This window comes from Amborella trichopoda, chromosome 7 (assembly GCF_054954075.1).
Source record: "Amborella trichopoda isolate Santa Cruz 75 chromosome 7, AtrichopodaSantaCruz75HAP2 v2.0, whole genome shotgun sequence".
In the NCBI taxonomy this organism is placed as follows: domain Eukaryota; kingdom Viridiplantae; phylum Streptophyta; class Magnoliopsida; order Amborellales; family Amborellaceae; genus Amborella; species Amborella trichopoda.
In genome coordinates this window covers 1,894,609-1,910,239 of record NC_142342.1, presented here as the reverse complement: position 1 = coordinate 1,910,239, position 15,631 = coordinate 1,894,609, and the positions used below count along the sequence as shown (strand labels likewise).

Below are 15,631 nucleotides of genomic sequence, written 5' to 3'. Positions count from 1 at the left end.
CCACAAGTGTCCATTATCATCCATCTAAAAATGCTAAAACAAATCTTTGGCCGCTACTTGCATATGGGTCAGTTTATGTATTGAGTCCATAAAAAGGCTGCACTTTGGCACTTAGGGTTAAAACAGGAAATTTCTAATTCATTTTCGCACACAAGCAGCTGCATTCCTTGCATGCATGCACAACCACAAGGGCATAAAAAGGTGTCTTCCGAATAAGCCAGCGGCACACATTCCCAGAATCATGTAAAGCAACCTAAATGCACATGCATGCATTTTGCAGCAGTATCCATACAAGCCCTAATGTCCCTTCAAATAATATATCCATCCATGCAATCAAGGATATAAATTATACAAAAACATGTAAGCATTACTTGTATAACATTTGGGAATTGAAGGACGCAGTTTCAAGGCTTCCTTAACTCGATATATTCTTGACAGTTCAGTGTATCACATGAACTAAGCATTTGCCAAATAGCAAGGACCGAATTTGTTCAGCAAGGGAAGACCTCAAAAAGAGGTATGGCTTTTGACAGGATACAGAAGTGTCACCATGCAAAAATTGTGCGAGCATCCTTCCATGTGACCATGATGCAAGTAGAATCATTGGGTATGCTTCAGCTTTTGGAAAAGAACCATTTGACATTTTTGGGAGCAAGAGGCAAATGATCAACTATAAAACTAGAAGAGGGCATTGTAGTGGAAATTCTCTTTATTTAACAAAGAAAATGTGAGGAAATGTCAAAGTCCATATAAGACATTCATGCGAGTCCAAAATGGATGGAGAGTCCATTTCCCAAACGCCCAATAAATAGTTCCACTTCATTGTTAGCTTCATAAAGCACGTGGGAGAAGGGGATAGGACCATTTCCCCTATCCTCAGGATGTATTCTCTTAATTGAGGCTCACTTTTAGCAAATGATCCTCCACAATGAAGAGTCCAAAGCAAAAAGACAGAAGGCAGGGGGGTTTCACTAGATAGCCTGATTTCTAGAAAAGCTATCCCTAATTAAATATCATTACTGATAGCCCTGTATTCCCAAGGAAGCTAGACTTGAAACTTAAGGGAATTTGGCTCACCATAATTTGGTTTAGTTTCCAGGATGTTGGTCCTATCCACCTGTCCTCAAAATACTAGTTCATTTTATCCTAAGCCCAAGAAAATACTTGGGGGGGTAGCCCACAGATCAGATGATAGAACTCTTAATACCTTCCATTAACCTCAAAAAAGCTATATATGAAACGTTGAAAAGATTTATCTCTTTCCATATATTTCAACAGATCATCGATGCGCTCCTCAATATCCCTATCATTGAAGCAATCTTTAAGGAGTTGTCATCCTTTCCCCTCAAGATGGTCAATATTTGGAACTCTTCAGTAAAGTATCCAGCCACCCAAAGATAAGAATGCAAAGAAAGCCTGAATGCACCTCTTGGAGCCCTCCTAAAATGCAAGCCACTGTATTACCTTATCTCATCTTCCCTCCATAAAGGCTACCACCATGAATCAAAGCTAATCCAGACATAGTGGACAAGAGATATCTAAGGCCCCTGCACCATACTAAACACAACCAAAAGCTAACACTAATTCAGTCCTCCAACCAAAATCAATCCCCCTTCTAAACTTTGTTCCTATAAAGCAGATTCTTCTCCAGAACCCAGAAATCCTACCATACCAACCTATGTGATACTCGAGCCATTCCTATCACAGCCATACTTCATCCACCTCTCTAACCAACAAGGCTTAGGAGCCTCCCAATGATGCTAGTTCATTTTGCTGACGGGCCTTATTCAAGAAGTTCAATTGCTTAAAACCCAAAAGCCAATGGATACTGGGCCTGCAAACATCGCTCCATTTGACTAGATGGTATCTACATCTCTCACTTAACTTTCTATAGGAATTCTATTAACTTCCTTTGTCACCCCTGCAAGGAATTAGAAAAGAAACATAAACTAAAGCAAAATTTTACAAACCTGTCTAGAATAGAATAAGGATATGAAAAAACCAAAATATTATAAAAAAACAAGAATATTACAGTAGAAAGAAGGAAAAGAGAATTTTTCATGGAAGGTCAAACAAAGGAATATTGAGAAAGCTCTACCGTTTGATGGGTAGCAGAGAATTGCCAGTATAGGAGGAAACCCAGCTCTCTGTTTGAAGAAAACATGCTGTAATATTGAATGGGTTCTGAAGGAAACCAGTCCTAGTTTGAGACTCCTGCATTATCTTCCCTGAATTATCATATAGAGGTAACCAGTTCTCTAGTCACAGGCCCATCTAGTTCAAGACTTCATAAAGTAACCTAAGAACCTCACAAATATTTGATCCAAAGACCCTAAAACACGTTTTGAGAACACTTTAATTCAAATACGATTAAATACCTACAATTTCAGCAGATAATCATCCAAAAAACTTAATAAACAAACTTCTGTAAATCAGCATGCAATTTAGGAATTTGCTCTAATGCCCTGGAAATGAGATGTTGAATTTGTAATGGGCTGAAATCCATCTTAAACCAAAATTACTTGTATAAAAATGGCTCATAAACTTAACGCTACCTGACAACCCGAAGAGAAGAGGGTGTTCAATGTCTACAAATTAAATCCAAAGGTCTCCACAAGTAATTCTAGGTTTTGAAGTTAATGATGTGTAAAAATACGGGTTTTCACTTTAGAGAGGAAATTAGTGAGGATTTTAACAGGTCTTGTTTTGGTTAATTATAAGGACCTATGGACTAGGGATTCAATTAACATGGAAGTTTTGCCGTTTGAAGGGTTCTAATAAGGTAAAATAAGGACAAAAAGAAAGAAGAAGATAGGGGAAAGAAGAGAAAAAGAGAAGAAAATAATTGGGGAAAAGGGAAAAAGGAAATAAATAAGAATGGAAGAAGAGGACAAACAAAATAATTTAGGGAAATAAAAGGGGAGAAGGAAAAAGAAAAAGAGATGACAAGAATTTAGGGAAAGAGAATAAGAGGGGAAAAGACAGACTTTAAAGAAATAAAAGAGAAGAAAGGAAAGGAAGAGAAATGATGGAAAGAAAACAGGAACCTTGGGATTGCTACCAAGCCTTTCCTATGGTCTTCAATCAAAAGAATTTAGAAAGCCATTTCTAGATTTATTTTTTCCTCAAAGTTCTCAAAAAATAAATACCAAGAGGCTCGGCATCCCTCTCTTCCCTTAATAGAACTTGACTTAGACAAAAATGACCTTAGTACCCCTAGTCAAAATAAAGTAATTAATCAATTAAACTACCCATGAATTTCCTAAAACTCCAAAAGAAATAGATACCCTTAAATAACTAAAACAAATTAAAAGACCAAATAACCCAAGTTTCACTCTGCCATACAAAATAAAAACAATAAAACCCTAACTGCATCCTTAAATAAGTATCATGCTTTCCCTCAAAAGAGTAATTATAAAATAACAATTAAACTATTCCAAGAGAAGGCCACGATACCCTCACCAATTCTTCACAAGTTGGGAAGAATTTTACCCCACGGCCTCCATGCAACACTGATAACGATCTTCAGGTCTTCTCCACAATTCATGTTCATCAACCCATGAAAAATCAATCAACATGTTATCTTTCCAATGAACCAAGTTTCTCCTATATGAACCACAGCTTGTATCAAAGGCCAGAATGTCCACCACAGCCTCTTTTCGCATCTTCAATAGCTCATTAAAGCTCTGTTTAGTATCCAGAGATTCAGCACCCAAATGTATAAGTGATCGCCAAGAAAGTCATGTAAATCGTTAATATCAAATATCAGCGCGATATGAAGGTACTCACGAAGCCCTAGGAGATGAGCGCTATCACATGGCTTCTTGAAAATCGGGTATGGACCAAACCTTAGTAGCGATTGGGAACCCTCATGCCTCAGATGTATCATGACAGAGTACACTACAAAAATGAATGCTCACATCAATGCTCATCAGTAGCATCCTTATACTTAGCATAACTGTCGTTGACTTCAACACTTCTCCTTCCCACATAATGTAATGGAACACAATCTAACACGTATGGAATGGTGTGACTGTAGACCATCTCGAAGGGTGACTTCCCAGTCGATTAGTTCGCCAAGCTATTGGGGAAGACTCATATTCCACTAGTTCAGTTTCAAACCTGCATGACACCTCAACAAATTTTCCGAACTACAGTTCACTACCTTAGTTTGGTCATCGATGAGACAATTATATGCACTTCTGAACTATTGACTAGTTTTGGCTGCAACATTGTCTAAAAAGTGACTAGAGAATCTAATATCTCGATCAGATGTGATCAATTTAGGCATACCTTAAAGACGAATAATTTTTCTAGAAAACTATATGCAACATAGACGCATCAGTGGTCCTTTAATAAGAAACGAAATACACTGTTTTCAAATAATGGTCCACTATTATAAACACAGAATCCGATCTCCTAGGGGCTCTAAGGAAACGTAATATGTAATGCATGCTCATATCTTGTCAAGTAGAATCTGGGATGGGAAGTGAGTGTAGAGGCCAGTATTCTGAGACTGACCTTTAAAAACCTGACAAACATGACAAAGATTCACATATCTCTTCATGTTGTAGGTTGTACCTAGACCTACGCAAAAAATACCTCTCCTCTACTACAGTCTTAGCCTAACCCAAATATTCTCAGCCAGACCCCTCCCTACGTAACTCAAGAATGAAATTCTCAGGAAGAGAACTCCCTAGTTGAATACAAATTTGATGGCATCTACCCTTGGGGTCAATCTTGGGGGAAAAAAAACAAGTGACAGTTATTAATTACGCAGCTATCAATACACATTCACCAATTACCATCTTACTTTGTAGTAAAAAGAGCAGAGATGCACAAAGACTCAAGCTTCTCAAATAAGCCCATTTATTAGCAATTCCTTGACCATCCTATGCAATTTTGTGCTCATCTGGATTTATCCATTAATGGCTCCCAAGTGTGGGAAGCTCAATCCACAAGTGAGATTTATTCAGTGTTGTATATCTATCATAAGAGGAAGGCTGTCAGGAAGTTGTTCTTGGGTGAGCTCCCTAAATTCATCCAACAGGCACTGAACTCTCCGCCTCTTCCTTCGGCAAAAGAGGCAAGGTTGTTTTTGTCTCCTTACTTTTTACCTCAAATGATGTTATATTCAACTATCCTCGATTTGCTCTTCTTTGTGATACTGCCTAGGATCCTAATAAGAATCATCATCCAACTTTCCATCTTCCTCGCCTAGTGTTTCGCACTTATCAAGACCACACACACTAGCATCTTCACAGAAGCTTCCATAAAGGGTTTAGAGGAAGCACCACCTTAACATTCATCAAATCTTTCTATGATGGATTGACCAGTCCTGACTTGACCACTACGACGGCCTTGGTCACGACCATGGATCAACCATGATTTCGCATTGTCTTGAACTGCCATGACATGTGGATTCACCTAGCCTAATATAAACTTTCCTATATAGGCACCAAGACAGTTTATTTGGGTTGGGAATTATATGACAGCAACAAAACTAACGACTAATCCTAGGACAACAGATGCAGCACTAAGGAGCACTATATCACAAAGTAGGACAGAAACTAAGGGACATAAAAGCAAAGCACAGAACCTTAAAGACCTAATGGACACCATAACACTCTAGGAAAGACCCGAAAGAACTCAAAGACGAACCTTTGACCCTAGGACAAAACTTACTATGATACCAAATTGATGCAACGTAAGATCAACCAATCACTAATCTCGGGCTACAATAACCAAAAAACGTTCTGAGGGCACTTTAATTCCAAATAAGGTTCAATATCTACAGTTTCAGTAGGTAATCATCTACAAAACTAACTAATATGGATCAACATGCAATTTAGAAATTTTCTTTAATGCCTTGGAAATGAGATTTCAAATCTGTAATTGTTGAAATCTGCCCTAAAACAAAACTCATTAAATAAAATTGATCTCAACCAAATTTAAAGCTAGCCTGTAGCCTGGAGATAAGAAGAGGGTAGAAAATCACTTTAAATTAATTCCAAGGGTCTCCAAGCCTAGTTTTAGGGCTTTGGAGTTAATGGGTCTGTAAAAGCAGGGTTTGGACTTCAGTAAGAAAATTAGGGCTAATGGTTTCAGCAGGTTTTGTTCGAGTTAATTATAAGGACGTATGGGTTAATTTGTAGGGTTTCGACGGGTTCTTTGAAGAGGACGTGTTTGCTGTTTGAATAGGATGTGTTTGTTCTTTGAATAGGATGTGTTTGTTGCTTTCACAGTGGACCAGCTTCAAAGGAAAGGGATCCCGATCCCCAACAGGTGCGCACTGTGTCATTGTGAGGAGGAATCGAACCCACACCTGTTCGTTCACTGTAGCCTAGCCCACGACCTGTGGAGTCTCTTAATCCAGCTGTTTGGCCTCTTATGGGTCACTCCACCCTCTGTCCGGGCTCTCATCTCTTTGTCTCTCATCTCTCACTGGCCGAAGTCTGGAAGAATCCTGTGGAAGGCAGCTATCGCAGCCACTATTTGGATTATTTGGCTAGAAAGGAACTCCAGGATTTTCCAAGGCCCCAAGAATGAAATTCTAGCACTCTTCCATAAGGTTACTTCCTTAGTAATCTTTTGGGCCTCTAGTTACAGGGCCTTTAACAGGATATCGGCTAACACTTTCCTCAGCCAATGGGAAAACATTCTTAAGCTCCAACCACAGAGGGTATCAAGACCCAACAACTGGCTGCCTCCACCAGAAGGCACCATCAAGCTCAACTTCGACAGTTGCTCTCTGGGGAACCCTGGCCCAGTTGGAACCAGAGGTGTTTACCGTGACCATCGTGGTAATGTTCTAGCCACCTATTCTGAGCACTTAGGCCATGAAGATTCTCAATTCGCTGAATACATGGCTCTGCTCTTGGGGCTTAAAAGATTCGACTTTTCTTGGGGATCTTAGTTGTTTCTGGAGGGAGATGCCCAAAACATCATTTCTTGGGCCGCTGGGAATTCATCACCTCCATGGTACCTATCCTCAATATTTGACGAAATTGCTTACACCTGCAGGGATATGGTCATCTCATCGAAGTATATCAGGAGAACATCGAACGAGTTCGCAGCTCTTTTGACTAAGGATGGAGCTAGGGCCCAAGCAGATCCACTCGCCTAATCGTGACTTTCTGGGTTGCTGTATTGTTCAAGCTTTAGTCGCTGGTCCATCTCCTTTTTTGCTCTAGACCACCATGGGTGCATTGTATTTTGATTTGTTCAGTACTTTGCTTGTAATCGGACGAGTCTATAAGCCCCAATTTTTTGTAGGGTCATAGCATACTGACCTATTTTTTGTTCGAGAGACCGTGTCTATGGGTGCTCTCAGGTCCCACTCTTGTTCCCTGATGCTCTTCTAGTAATACAACGTTAACTTTACTCAAAAAACAAATATGGCAAAGACTTATGAAGAAAGAAGAAATTGGGGAAAAGAATGGTAAAAGAAAGAAGATGAAAATACTAATAGTACAGTGAGAGTGAAAAATAAGAAAGGAGGAAGGGGACAAACAAGAGAATTTACAAAAAGAAAAGGGAACAAGGGGGGAGAAAAAAAAAAATGACAAAAGAATTTACATGAAGAGGATGGAAGGAGGAATAAGAAAGAATAATACAAAAAAATTTAAGTACAAAAAGTGCAAAAGGAGAGGGACATTGTAGGTGGAAAAGAAAAAAAGAATTTAGGAAGCCTTTGAAAGGCCATAGAAACCTTGGAAGGATGGATCTTGGGAGGTGCCATCAAACCTTTCTATGGCCTTCAATCAAAGAATCAGGAAGCCCGTTCTAGTTTTTTTTTTCTTTTTCTTCCCTCCTTTTTTGTTTCCCTTTCTCAAAGTTCTCGTAAGACAACACCAATGGGGTTGTAAGTCCTTCTCTCCCCTTTCTATGAAACTTTACCTAACAAAAATGAAATCAATAACCCTAATTAAAATAAAATAATTAAAGTACTAAATTATCCCTGAATTCTCTACTAAACACAAAAAGACATAAATACCCTTAAATAAGTAAAACAAATTAAATAACAAATAACCCTAGTTCCACTCTCCCATGCAAATACAAAATACAAATAAAACCCTAGCTGCATCCATGAATAAGTTTCATGCTTCCCTCAAAAAGTAAATATAAAAAGAATAATTAATCTAATCCAAGAGAGGCCATGATGCCCTCGTTGCACCCCATTTATCTTCCCTAAATTATCGCAGAAGTAACTAGCTCCCTGCTCGCCTGCCCACGACTTACAAAGATACGGTAATGGCATTGAGATAACCCTTCCTAGCAACAACAGGAAATGTATTTCAAGACAAAAATAATTAATCATCTTCTTTTTTTCAATTAGAATCTACGTGGCATGGTTTAATAAGCCCAGGCTTAGTGTGAGAACCCCTTGTTTATGCTTGGTGAAGTCTTATATAAATATAAAGCATCAACTATTTAGGAGCTTCCACTAGTAGAAGATAGAGAAATCGGGCTATGGAGGGCGAAGTGTCCAGAAATCAATGGATTTCCTTCTAGATTAGAAGAGGTTCGCTCCCATCATAGGTACAAAATCAAACAAGATCAGGACCGATGAAACTGATGGGAAACTTTAATTTTGGTGTCCATGATCAAAACAGTGACAACATAATGAAACTTGCGTGTCAAGCATAGAAAATGGAGAAGCACCTTAGAGGTAGAAGTCACTCTAGAGAGTCATAGTTAAGTTCGTGCTTCATAGGCATGTACGAATTTAAACATATCATAAAACAACTTGGCATCCAGCCATAACTGTAGCATAGATCAATAAGAGGTAAAAGTATTGTAGAAGAGACAATCATAGAAAATGAAATAAGAAATGCAACAAACAATTAAGTCAAATAAATAATAAACTCGACTTTGGCTTTTTTTTCTTTTTGAGAAAGTTTGATTTTAACTTTGGCAATAGTTTTCATAATCTTAAAATTATAAACACACATGCCCACACATATCTACATCAGAGAATACATATGAATCAATACAATCACACCATAAGAGACTAGCAAAGAATATAAAGCCAAGCTCTTCAGCATAACCTTCCTTTAAACTGTTATACAGCTCCTTGCAGGATGTTAAAGATTACATGAAAATGGTATTCCCATTACAATATACCAGGGATTCTGATGAAAGAAACGCACAAAAAAGCAAAACACAACTTTTGTGTTCAAAATACAACGCGGATTTAATTTTACAGGTGTATGACAAGGTTCCAAGTGATAGTTACCGAGGCTGAGAGCTACCCCAGACAATGTACACCCAAAATGAGGAAAAAAAATCCCCACAAAAAAGGACTATCATATGCCAAAAAAGCCTCATTATGGTACACATCTTCAACTATTTCCAGGGCACTGGGCTACCTTTAAACTCTCACTCTCCCTCCCCATTCCACACTTTTACAAAACCACAGCAATTTGGCACAGCTCATCAATACAATTCCAGTCAATTAACACCTGAACCATTAATGAAATCAGGGAATCCATGCATTCTTGCTGCAAATATGAGCAACTTAGCAAATCCCATCAATGTAATCATTTGAATCAGAGCACATGGGTCATGAAAATTTTCACATATCCAATGAATGCTTGCAACCTCGCTATTTCTTAGAGGTGATTTTAGCGAAGCTCATCAATGTAATTCCTCAATTCATTCTCACCGAAACTCTGTCCCTGCAGCTGGCTGGCTTTAGACTTCGCAGCAAAGAAAAAGACCAGCCAAACTACAAGAAAAAAGGTCTCAGCCAATGACTGGCAATACAGAGCGAAACAATCGTAGCCAAGTTTAGCGAAGAATTGTCTCACTAGAAACCCACCAAAAACAATCTCTAAACACTTTATTGCAAATGCTTGGAGAACCATAACTTGCATCAAATCGTAGCCTTCCTTTATGGCCTCGCGAATACTTTTTGACGAGTTTAACATTGCCACCCAACAATCCAATGTGTAAGCAAAAGAAATGATCGACTCAAGCAAAAACCAGAGACCAAAAAATCCTAGAATTCTCAGAGAAACTTCATGGTCCCAGTCCAACTTATCTATCCATGGAGAAATCACTGAAAAAGGCACCAATTTAAGCCTCAAAACCAGGCGAAAAATCACTCTTCGATCTTTAACTTCAGAAAAGAAAACCACAAACAAGAATTGGGTCAACACTTCTCTAACTGACCACCTGAAAAACACCAGCCCTGTAACTCTTTGAAGCCCAGATTGAAGACCTATTCTGAAGACCCTAGTAATTGACACCCTTCGATTGAGATGCACACTAACTACCATGTAACAGATGACCCCAATCATACAAGAACTCATAGTGAAAAACCCTAGAATCAAGCACCCAAAAAGAATAGACATCGAGGTCAAAAGAGAGAAAAAAGCCCTTACTTGCTGCTGGTCGTAAACAAAACCATCGCCTGAAAATCGCTGAATCTCTCCCTGAAAACCAGATTCCACAGCGGTTTCGGGTTGCTTGAATACCACCAAAGCCCCAGATTTCAAAGCAGCCACAACATCTCCATCACCACCATTAACATTGAAGCCATTAAGCAAACCAGACGAGTTCATAAAAGGCCCCAAACCTTGAGTTGCAGAGATTCGAACCAGGAAATTAGGGTTAGGGTTTCGAGCAATCAGGTCCTCTGCAAAGAAGTCATCATCCAGGGTTTTGAAGTGGACGAGGCGCCGCCTGCCCGAACTGGTTTTTCTGCGGGCGGAAAAACTCTCCGGAGGCTTAGAATCACCGGAAAACGGAGGAGCTGCAGGGAAGAGCGGGTGGGCTAGAGTTAGGGTTTGGTGCTCAATGGAGGAGGTTAGGGTTAGGGTTAGGGTTTCGAGCGAGGCTCTGAAAGAGAAGAGGAGGAGAGAGATGGATAGGAGACAGAAACGGTTTGCAGTGAGGATGGAGAGAGAGTGAGCGAGGACCTGTTTGACATTTCGGAGGTTGAAAGGGGCTTCCATGGGGGGTTCAGCTTTGTCCCTGGTTTCTCTGGACTTTGTCCCTCCCACTTTATTCTCTCTCTTTATATTATTCTCTCTGCCTCTCTTTCACTCTTCTTATGACTCTCTCTCTCTCTCTAAATATCTGCCTTCTGACTTCTCTCTCTCAGTTCTGATCTGAGAGGTGGGTAGAGAGAGAAATATTTCTGAAATGACTATAACACCCTTGCGCTTGAACATTTGTTGTCTTTGAACGATTGTTGAGTGATGGGACTTGGTTGTTGTTTGCTATATTGGAGGGGGTATCCCAGGGGGATTTAATTGAGTTTCTTGCCTCGGCTTCTTCCGGGCTTGCACCAAGGCAGTGAGGAGCCATGGCCAATGCTCGGGCCTACTCGGGCTGGGTGGCTGGGTCGCCTGTTAATAGGGCTAGCATGAAATCGAGAACAGAAAAGGGATAGGGTAGGGCGAAGCTGGCCCGAGCCCGGACCTGAATGCTGAGCCTAGATATCAAGCCTGAGCTGACAGGATACATTTTGTGGTCAGTTATCACGCAGCTTATTCACATGGATTTTGCAAATATAATTGCTGAAATTTTGATTCTCCAATAGCAAATCCCTGACCCTAAACTTTAGGGGCTTAATTAAAAGTTAAGCCCTAAAAAATAAATATAAAACCATATGATAGCTTATTTGCAAATATTGTGTCAATTCAACACCAAAAGAAATTAAAAACAATAGTCATATATACACAGATTTAGTTTGGTTTGAGTGAATCGATCGTTAAAATAGACTATTGTGATCCAAATCTACCGAAACAAAGCACGATAGTCTTGTGGAACTCGTCCGAGAAGCATCAAAGATTAGGGTTTAGGATTTTGAGAGTCAATGATTAGGGTGTAGCGTTGGATAGAAGAGAAATTGAAAGTCCAAAAATGCATACCTGATTTAGAGAGAGAGAGACTATAACACCCTTTTATTATTTTGTATATTTAAGGGGGTAATATGGGAAATAGGTTTGTTTGCCTTGGTTCTGTCTTCGCTTCCATGTTGTAATGACGATGGGGACAACATGGAGAGAGTAAATCACGTCGAGGTTGAAATAGGTAACGATGACGAGAATAGCCTTGTGATTTTGGGAGTATTACGTGTGTGTCTCTTACCTTTGAAAGACTCATTAGGGGTGGCAACGGGTTGAGTCGCGTCCCGTCCCGTCCCATCCCATCCGGGTCCGGACTTGGACCCCCAACTCAAAAATTTAAATATCAATATATTTCATATATTGAGATCTGCAAAATATTATCTGACCTTAACCCAATTGAACCTGTACCCAAACCTGAATAGTGTTCAAGTCCAAGATTTAGACCCAGACCTAACATGTGGGGTCTAATTTTTGGACCCATACTTAGGCTTGGATCAAGTCTACCCCTTGGGTCCTAAGTCAGGTCTAGATCCATATCCATTTCTGCCCGTACTTATGAGGCAGGTAAAAGAAAGACTACTGAGATCTTGTTCGAGGATATATTTTTTTTATTTTTCTTCTTTTCACCTAGTTTTCTTTTATTTTTCTTTTCTTTTGGCAAATATCACTTACAATTAGTATTATTATAATAACTCTTGCTTCAAAAAAAATAAAACTAGCAAATCTAAGATCTTAAAAACCTTGATGTCACTAAACCATTTTTCTTTAAACAAAGAAAATAACCACAATTATTATTTTTAGGAATATAAAGACAATATACTTAAATATGGCAAAAAATAAAAAGAGAATACTAGAGATTATTTCAACCGTGCTTGTTACACCCCACACCGAGTCACCATCATCCGATAGCACAAAAGCAACAATCAACGAATCTCAACCGGGAAAACAATAATTGAACCAATGGTTTAAAAAACGGATCGGTGACCCTGATCGGGCTTCCAAAAAACCGATCCGAATAGGCGAATCGGGGATCCGGATCGGGAATCGGGTGAATCGGTCAGAATAAAGCTTCAAAAAAATCCGAAAAAATTATTAAAATTCATTATCAATATTGTTTTTTAGGAATTCAATAAGAAATGAGGGTACTCCATTAAGAATTTTCATGTTTTTGAATGAATATGCGAATATTGATATGTTCTTTCCCTGCATGAATCGCCATTCAGCATTTAATTTACATCACACAAAAGGATAAACATATAATTATCATGGAATAAGTATATCAACATACATGGACTACAATAAAGCATAAAATTAGTAACATATGATCTAAAAATAAAATGATAGACGACGTTATTGTTCTTCTTGGTCACGTTGGTGCCGTTGATTGAATTCGTTTAACAATTCATTGATTCGATCTAAAAACGAATCATCGATATTAGCAGGCGTTTGACTATTCCCAAATCCCTGAGTGTTAGTGTTTTGTTGTGTTCCCAATCTAAAATCCCCGAAGATTGTCCATCCTTCATGCTCACCTACACTGTCGTGCTCATCCCTACACTGTTGCTGTTGGGACTCGATATGTGAATAATATGGCTGGGATAGGGTGGCCTCTGAATCATCATCTCTCTCATTTTCTCTTTGAATAATATGGATTAAAAAAAAAATAACAAATTTTTAAAAAAAATCGATCATGGATTAAAAAAAAAAAATCACAAATTTTCAAAAAATTCTATCATGGATTACAAAAAAAAATTCGATCATGGATTAAAAAAAAAAAATCACAAATTTTCAAAAAATTCAATCATGGATTACCAAAAATTCGATCATGGATTACATAAAATTCAATCATGGATTACATAAAATTCGATCATGGATTACAAAAAAAAACAAACAAAAAAAAACAAAAAATTCAATCGTGGATTACAAAAAAAGAAAAAAACAATTCGATCATGGATTACAAAAAATTCAATCATGGATTACAAAAAACTCTATCATGGGTTACAAAAAAAGCAAAAAACAAAAAATTCGATCATGGATTACAAAAAAAAAAAAAAACATTTCGATCATGTATTACAAAACATTCGATCATGGATTACAAAAAATTCTATCATGGGTTACAAAAAAAAAAAAAAATTCGATCATGGATTACAAGAAAAAAAAACAAACATTTCGATCATGGATAACAAAAAATTCGATCATGGATTACAAAAAATTCTATCATGGGTTACAAAAAAAAAAAAAAATTCGATCATGGATTACAAAAAAAAAAAAACAATTCGATCATGGATTACAAAAAAATCGATCAAGTATTACAAAAAAATCTATTATGGATTACAACTAAATAAAAAATAAAAAAAATAAAAAATAAAAAAATAAAAAAAATCCGTACGGGACTTGCCTATTCACTGTACGGACTCGCCGATTCCGTACAGTGAATCGGCGAGTCACTGTACAGAATCGTCCGGTTCTCTCTAGAACCGAACGATTTCCGTTTTTTTCACCGATTCGATCAGTCCATGGCGATTCCCGAGTCGAACCGGGCGAGTCCGGTTCGACTCGGCGTTTTTTTTAAACACTAAATTGAACAATAAATTTAAGTCAAACCCTCTAATTGAACAATAAATTCATGTATCACAAATCGCTAACCCTTAGGTGAATCCCCTTAGCAACCTAGTTTGATGAAGATGTTTCTTTTTTCTACCATAACCCTATAGTCTAAAACCACAATGAGACGTGAGAGATCATGAGAGAGTTTAGAGAACCACCATGAGAGAGATATCAAATATCAAAGAGTGGGGCATACCCATTTGGGTCTCTTGAGAGAGAAAGAGAAACTTTCTTAAGAGAGAGATATATATTCTAAGTGGGGCGTGCCCGCTTTGTGGGATGTAAGAGAGAAAGAGAGAGAGATGAAAATTAGGTATAAGAGATAATGTATAGAGATTTTTGTAGTGTTTGAACAAGAATATGGTTTTTTAGGGTTTTCTCTAACTTGCCTCTTCTTGTGATATTTAACATAAACCATTGCTTTTTGGTGACTTGTGAGGTGAAAGATTTGATCCCTTTATTTTATAAATGGATCATCAACATCATGAAAAGTACTAAAACTTTATCCCCATTTCTTAAATCATTTTTTCATCAATAGAAATTAAATAAAATAATTTCAAATATAATATTGTGCATGCTAAAATAATCTACAAGCATTCTCATGCTTTCAAAAAATCTATTCAAAACTTCCTCAAAGCAAAGGCTTTTCAAAACATCACAAACCTTTTTTTTCAAGTCCAAGCTTGGTCCAACAAAACTCGTGCCACCCTAGGTGGCACTCATGGGCCCCACCCACATTGCAATAGTGGACCCATATGTTTATTGGGCCTCCCATGCAAAAAAAAAATTAATTATGATTTTTAGGAATTCATAAAATCCAATATGAATGATTAAATCAATCTAAAACTAATATCTATGCTTTTATAAATTCAAATTTGATAAATAAAATATCTAGAGATCTAGAAAAATTCAAATAATAATTGTAAAAATCATATATCATTAAAACAAACATAATTAAAGTCATTAAATGGAAAAGGATCCATATGGTTCTGGAATTAAATAAATAAATATTGAGGCACTCCACATTTAACTGTGGATTACAGTTCACACTTGCTTTCTCAAACCAACCTAGTATTGCCCATGACCCACAATCCATACATGGGCTAATTAGTGGGTTATCAATGTCCAGCCAATGGGCAAGGGGTCGTAATCCCAGTTTGTAG

The 15,631-nt window shown here is 37.9% G+C and overlaps 1 protein-coding gene across 2 annotated transcripts; it reads right to left on the bottom strand.

The window, feature by feature from the left end:
• Window positions 1–246: 246 nt before the first annotated feature.
• On the bottom strand, window positions 247–11,224 carry LOC18995832 (uncharacterized). 2 transcript variants are annotated; one of them, XM_088872077.1, is made up of 2 exons: window positions 10,389–11,224; window positions 247–1,921 (listed from the first exon to the last, which is right to left on the bottom strand). In XM_088872077.1, exons 1-2 carry the CDS (start codon window positions 10,959–10,961, stop codon window positions 1,916–1,918), a joined length of 579 nt encoding a protein of 192 aa, XP_088728203.1. In that variant the 5' UTR covers window positions 10,962–11,224; the 3' UTR covers window positions 247–1,915. The 2 variants fall into 2 exon arrangements, with proteins under 2 accessions (XP_088728203.1, XP_088728202.1); XM_088872076.1 differs by lacking the exon at window positions 247–1,921 and adding an exon at window positions 7,574–7,899.
• Window positions 11,225–15,631: the final 4,407 nt, after the last annotated feature.

Coding starts and splice junctions, on each gene's coding strand:
- LOC18995832 (XM_088872076.1), bottom strand. CDS start 10,961: ATGGAAGCCCCTTTCAACCTCCGAAATGTCAAACAGGTCCTCGCTCAC. Junction 7,900..10,388: donor TTGTTTACGACCAGCAGCAA/GTAAGGGCTTTT, acceptor CATTTTTGTTAG/GTAAAGTTTCATAGAAAGGG.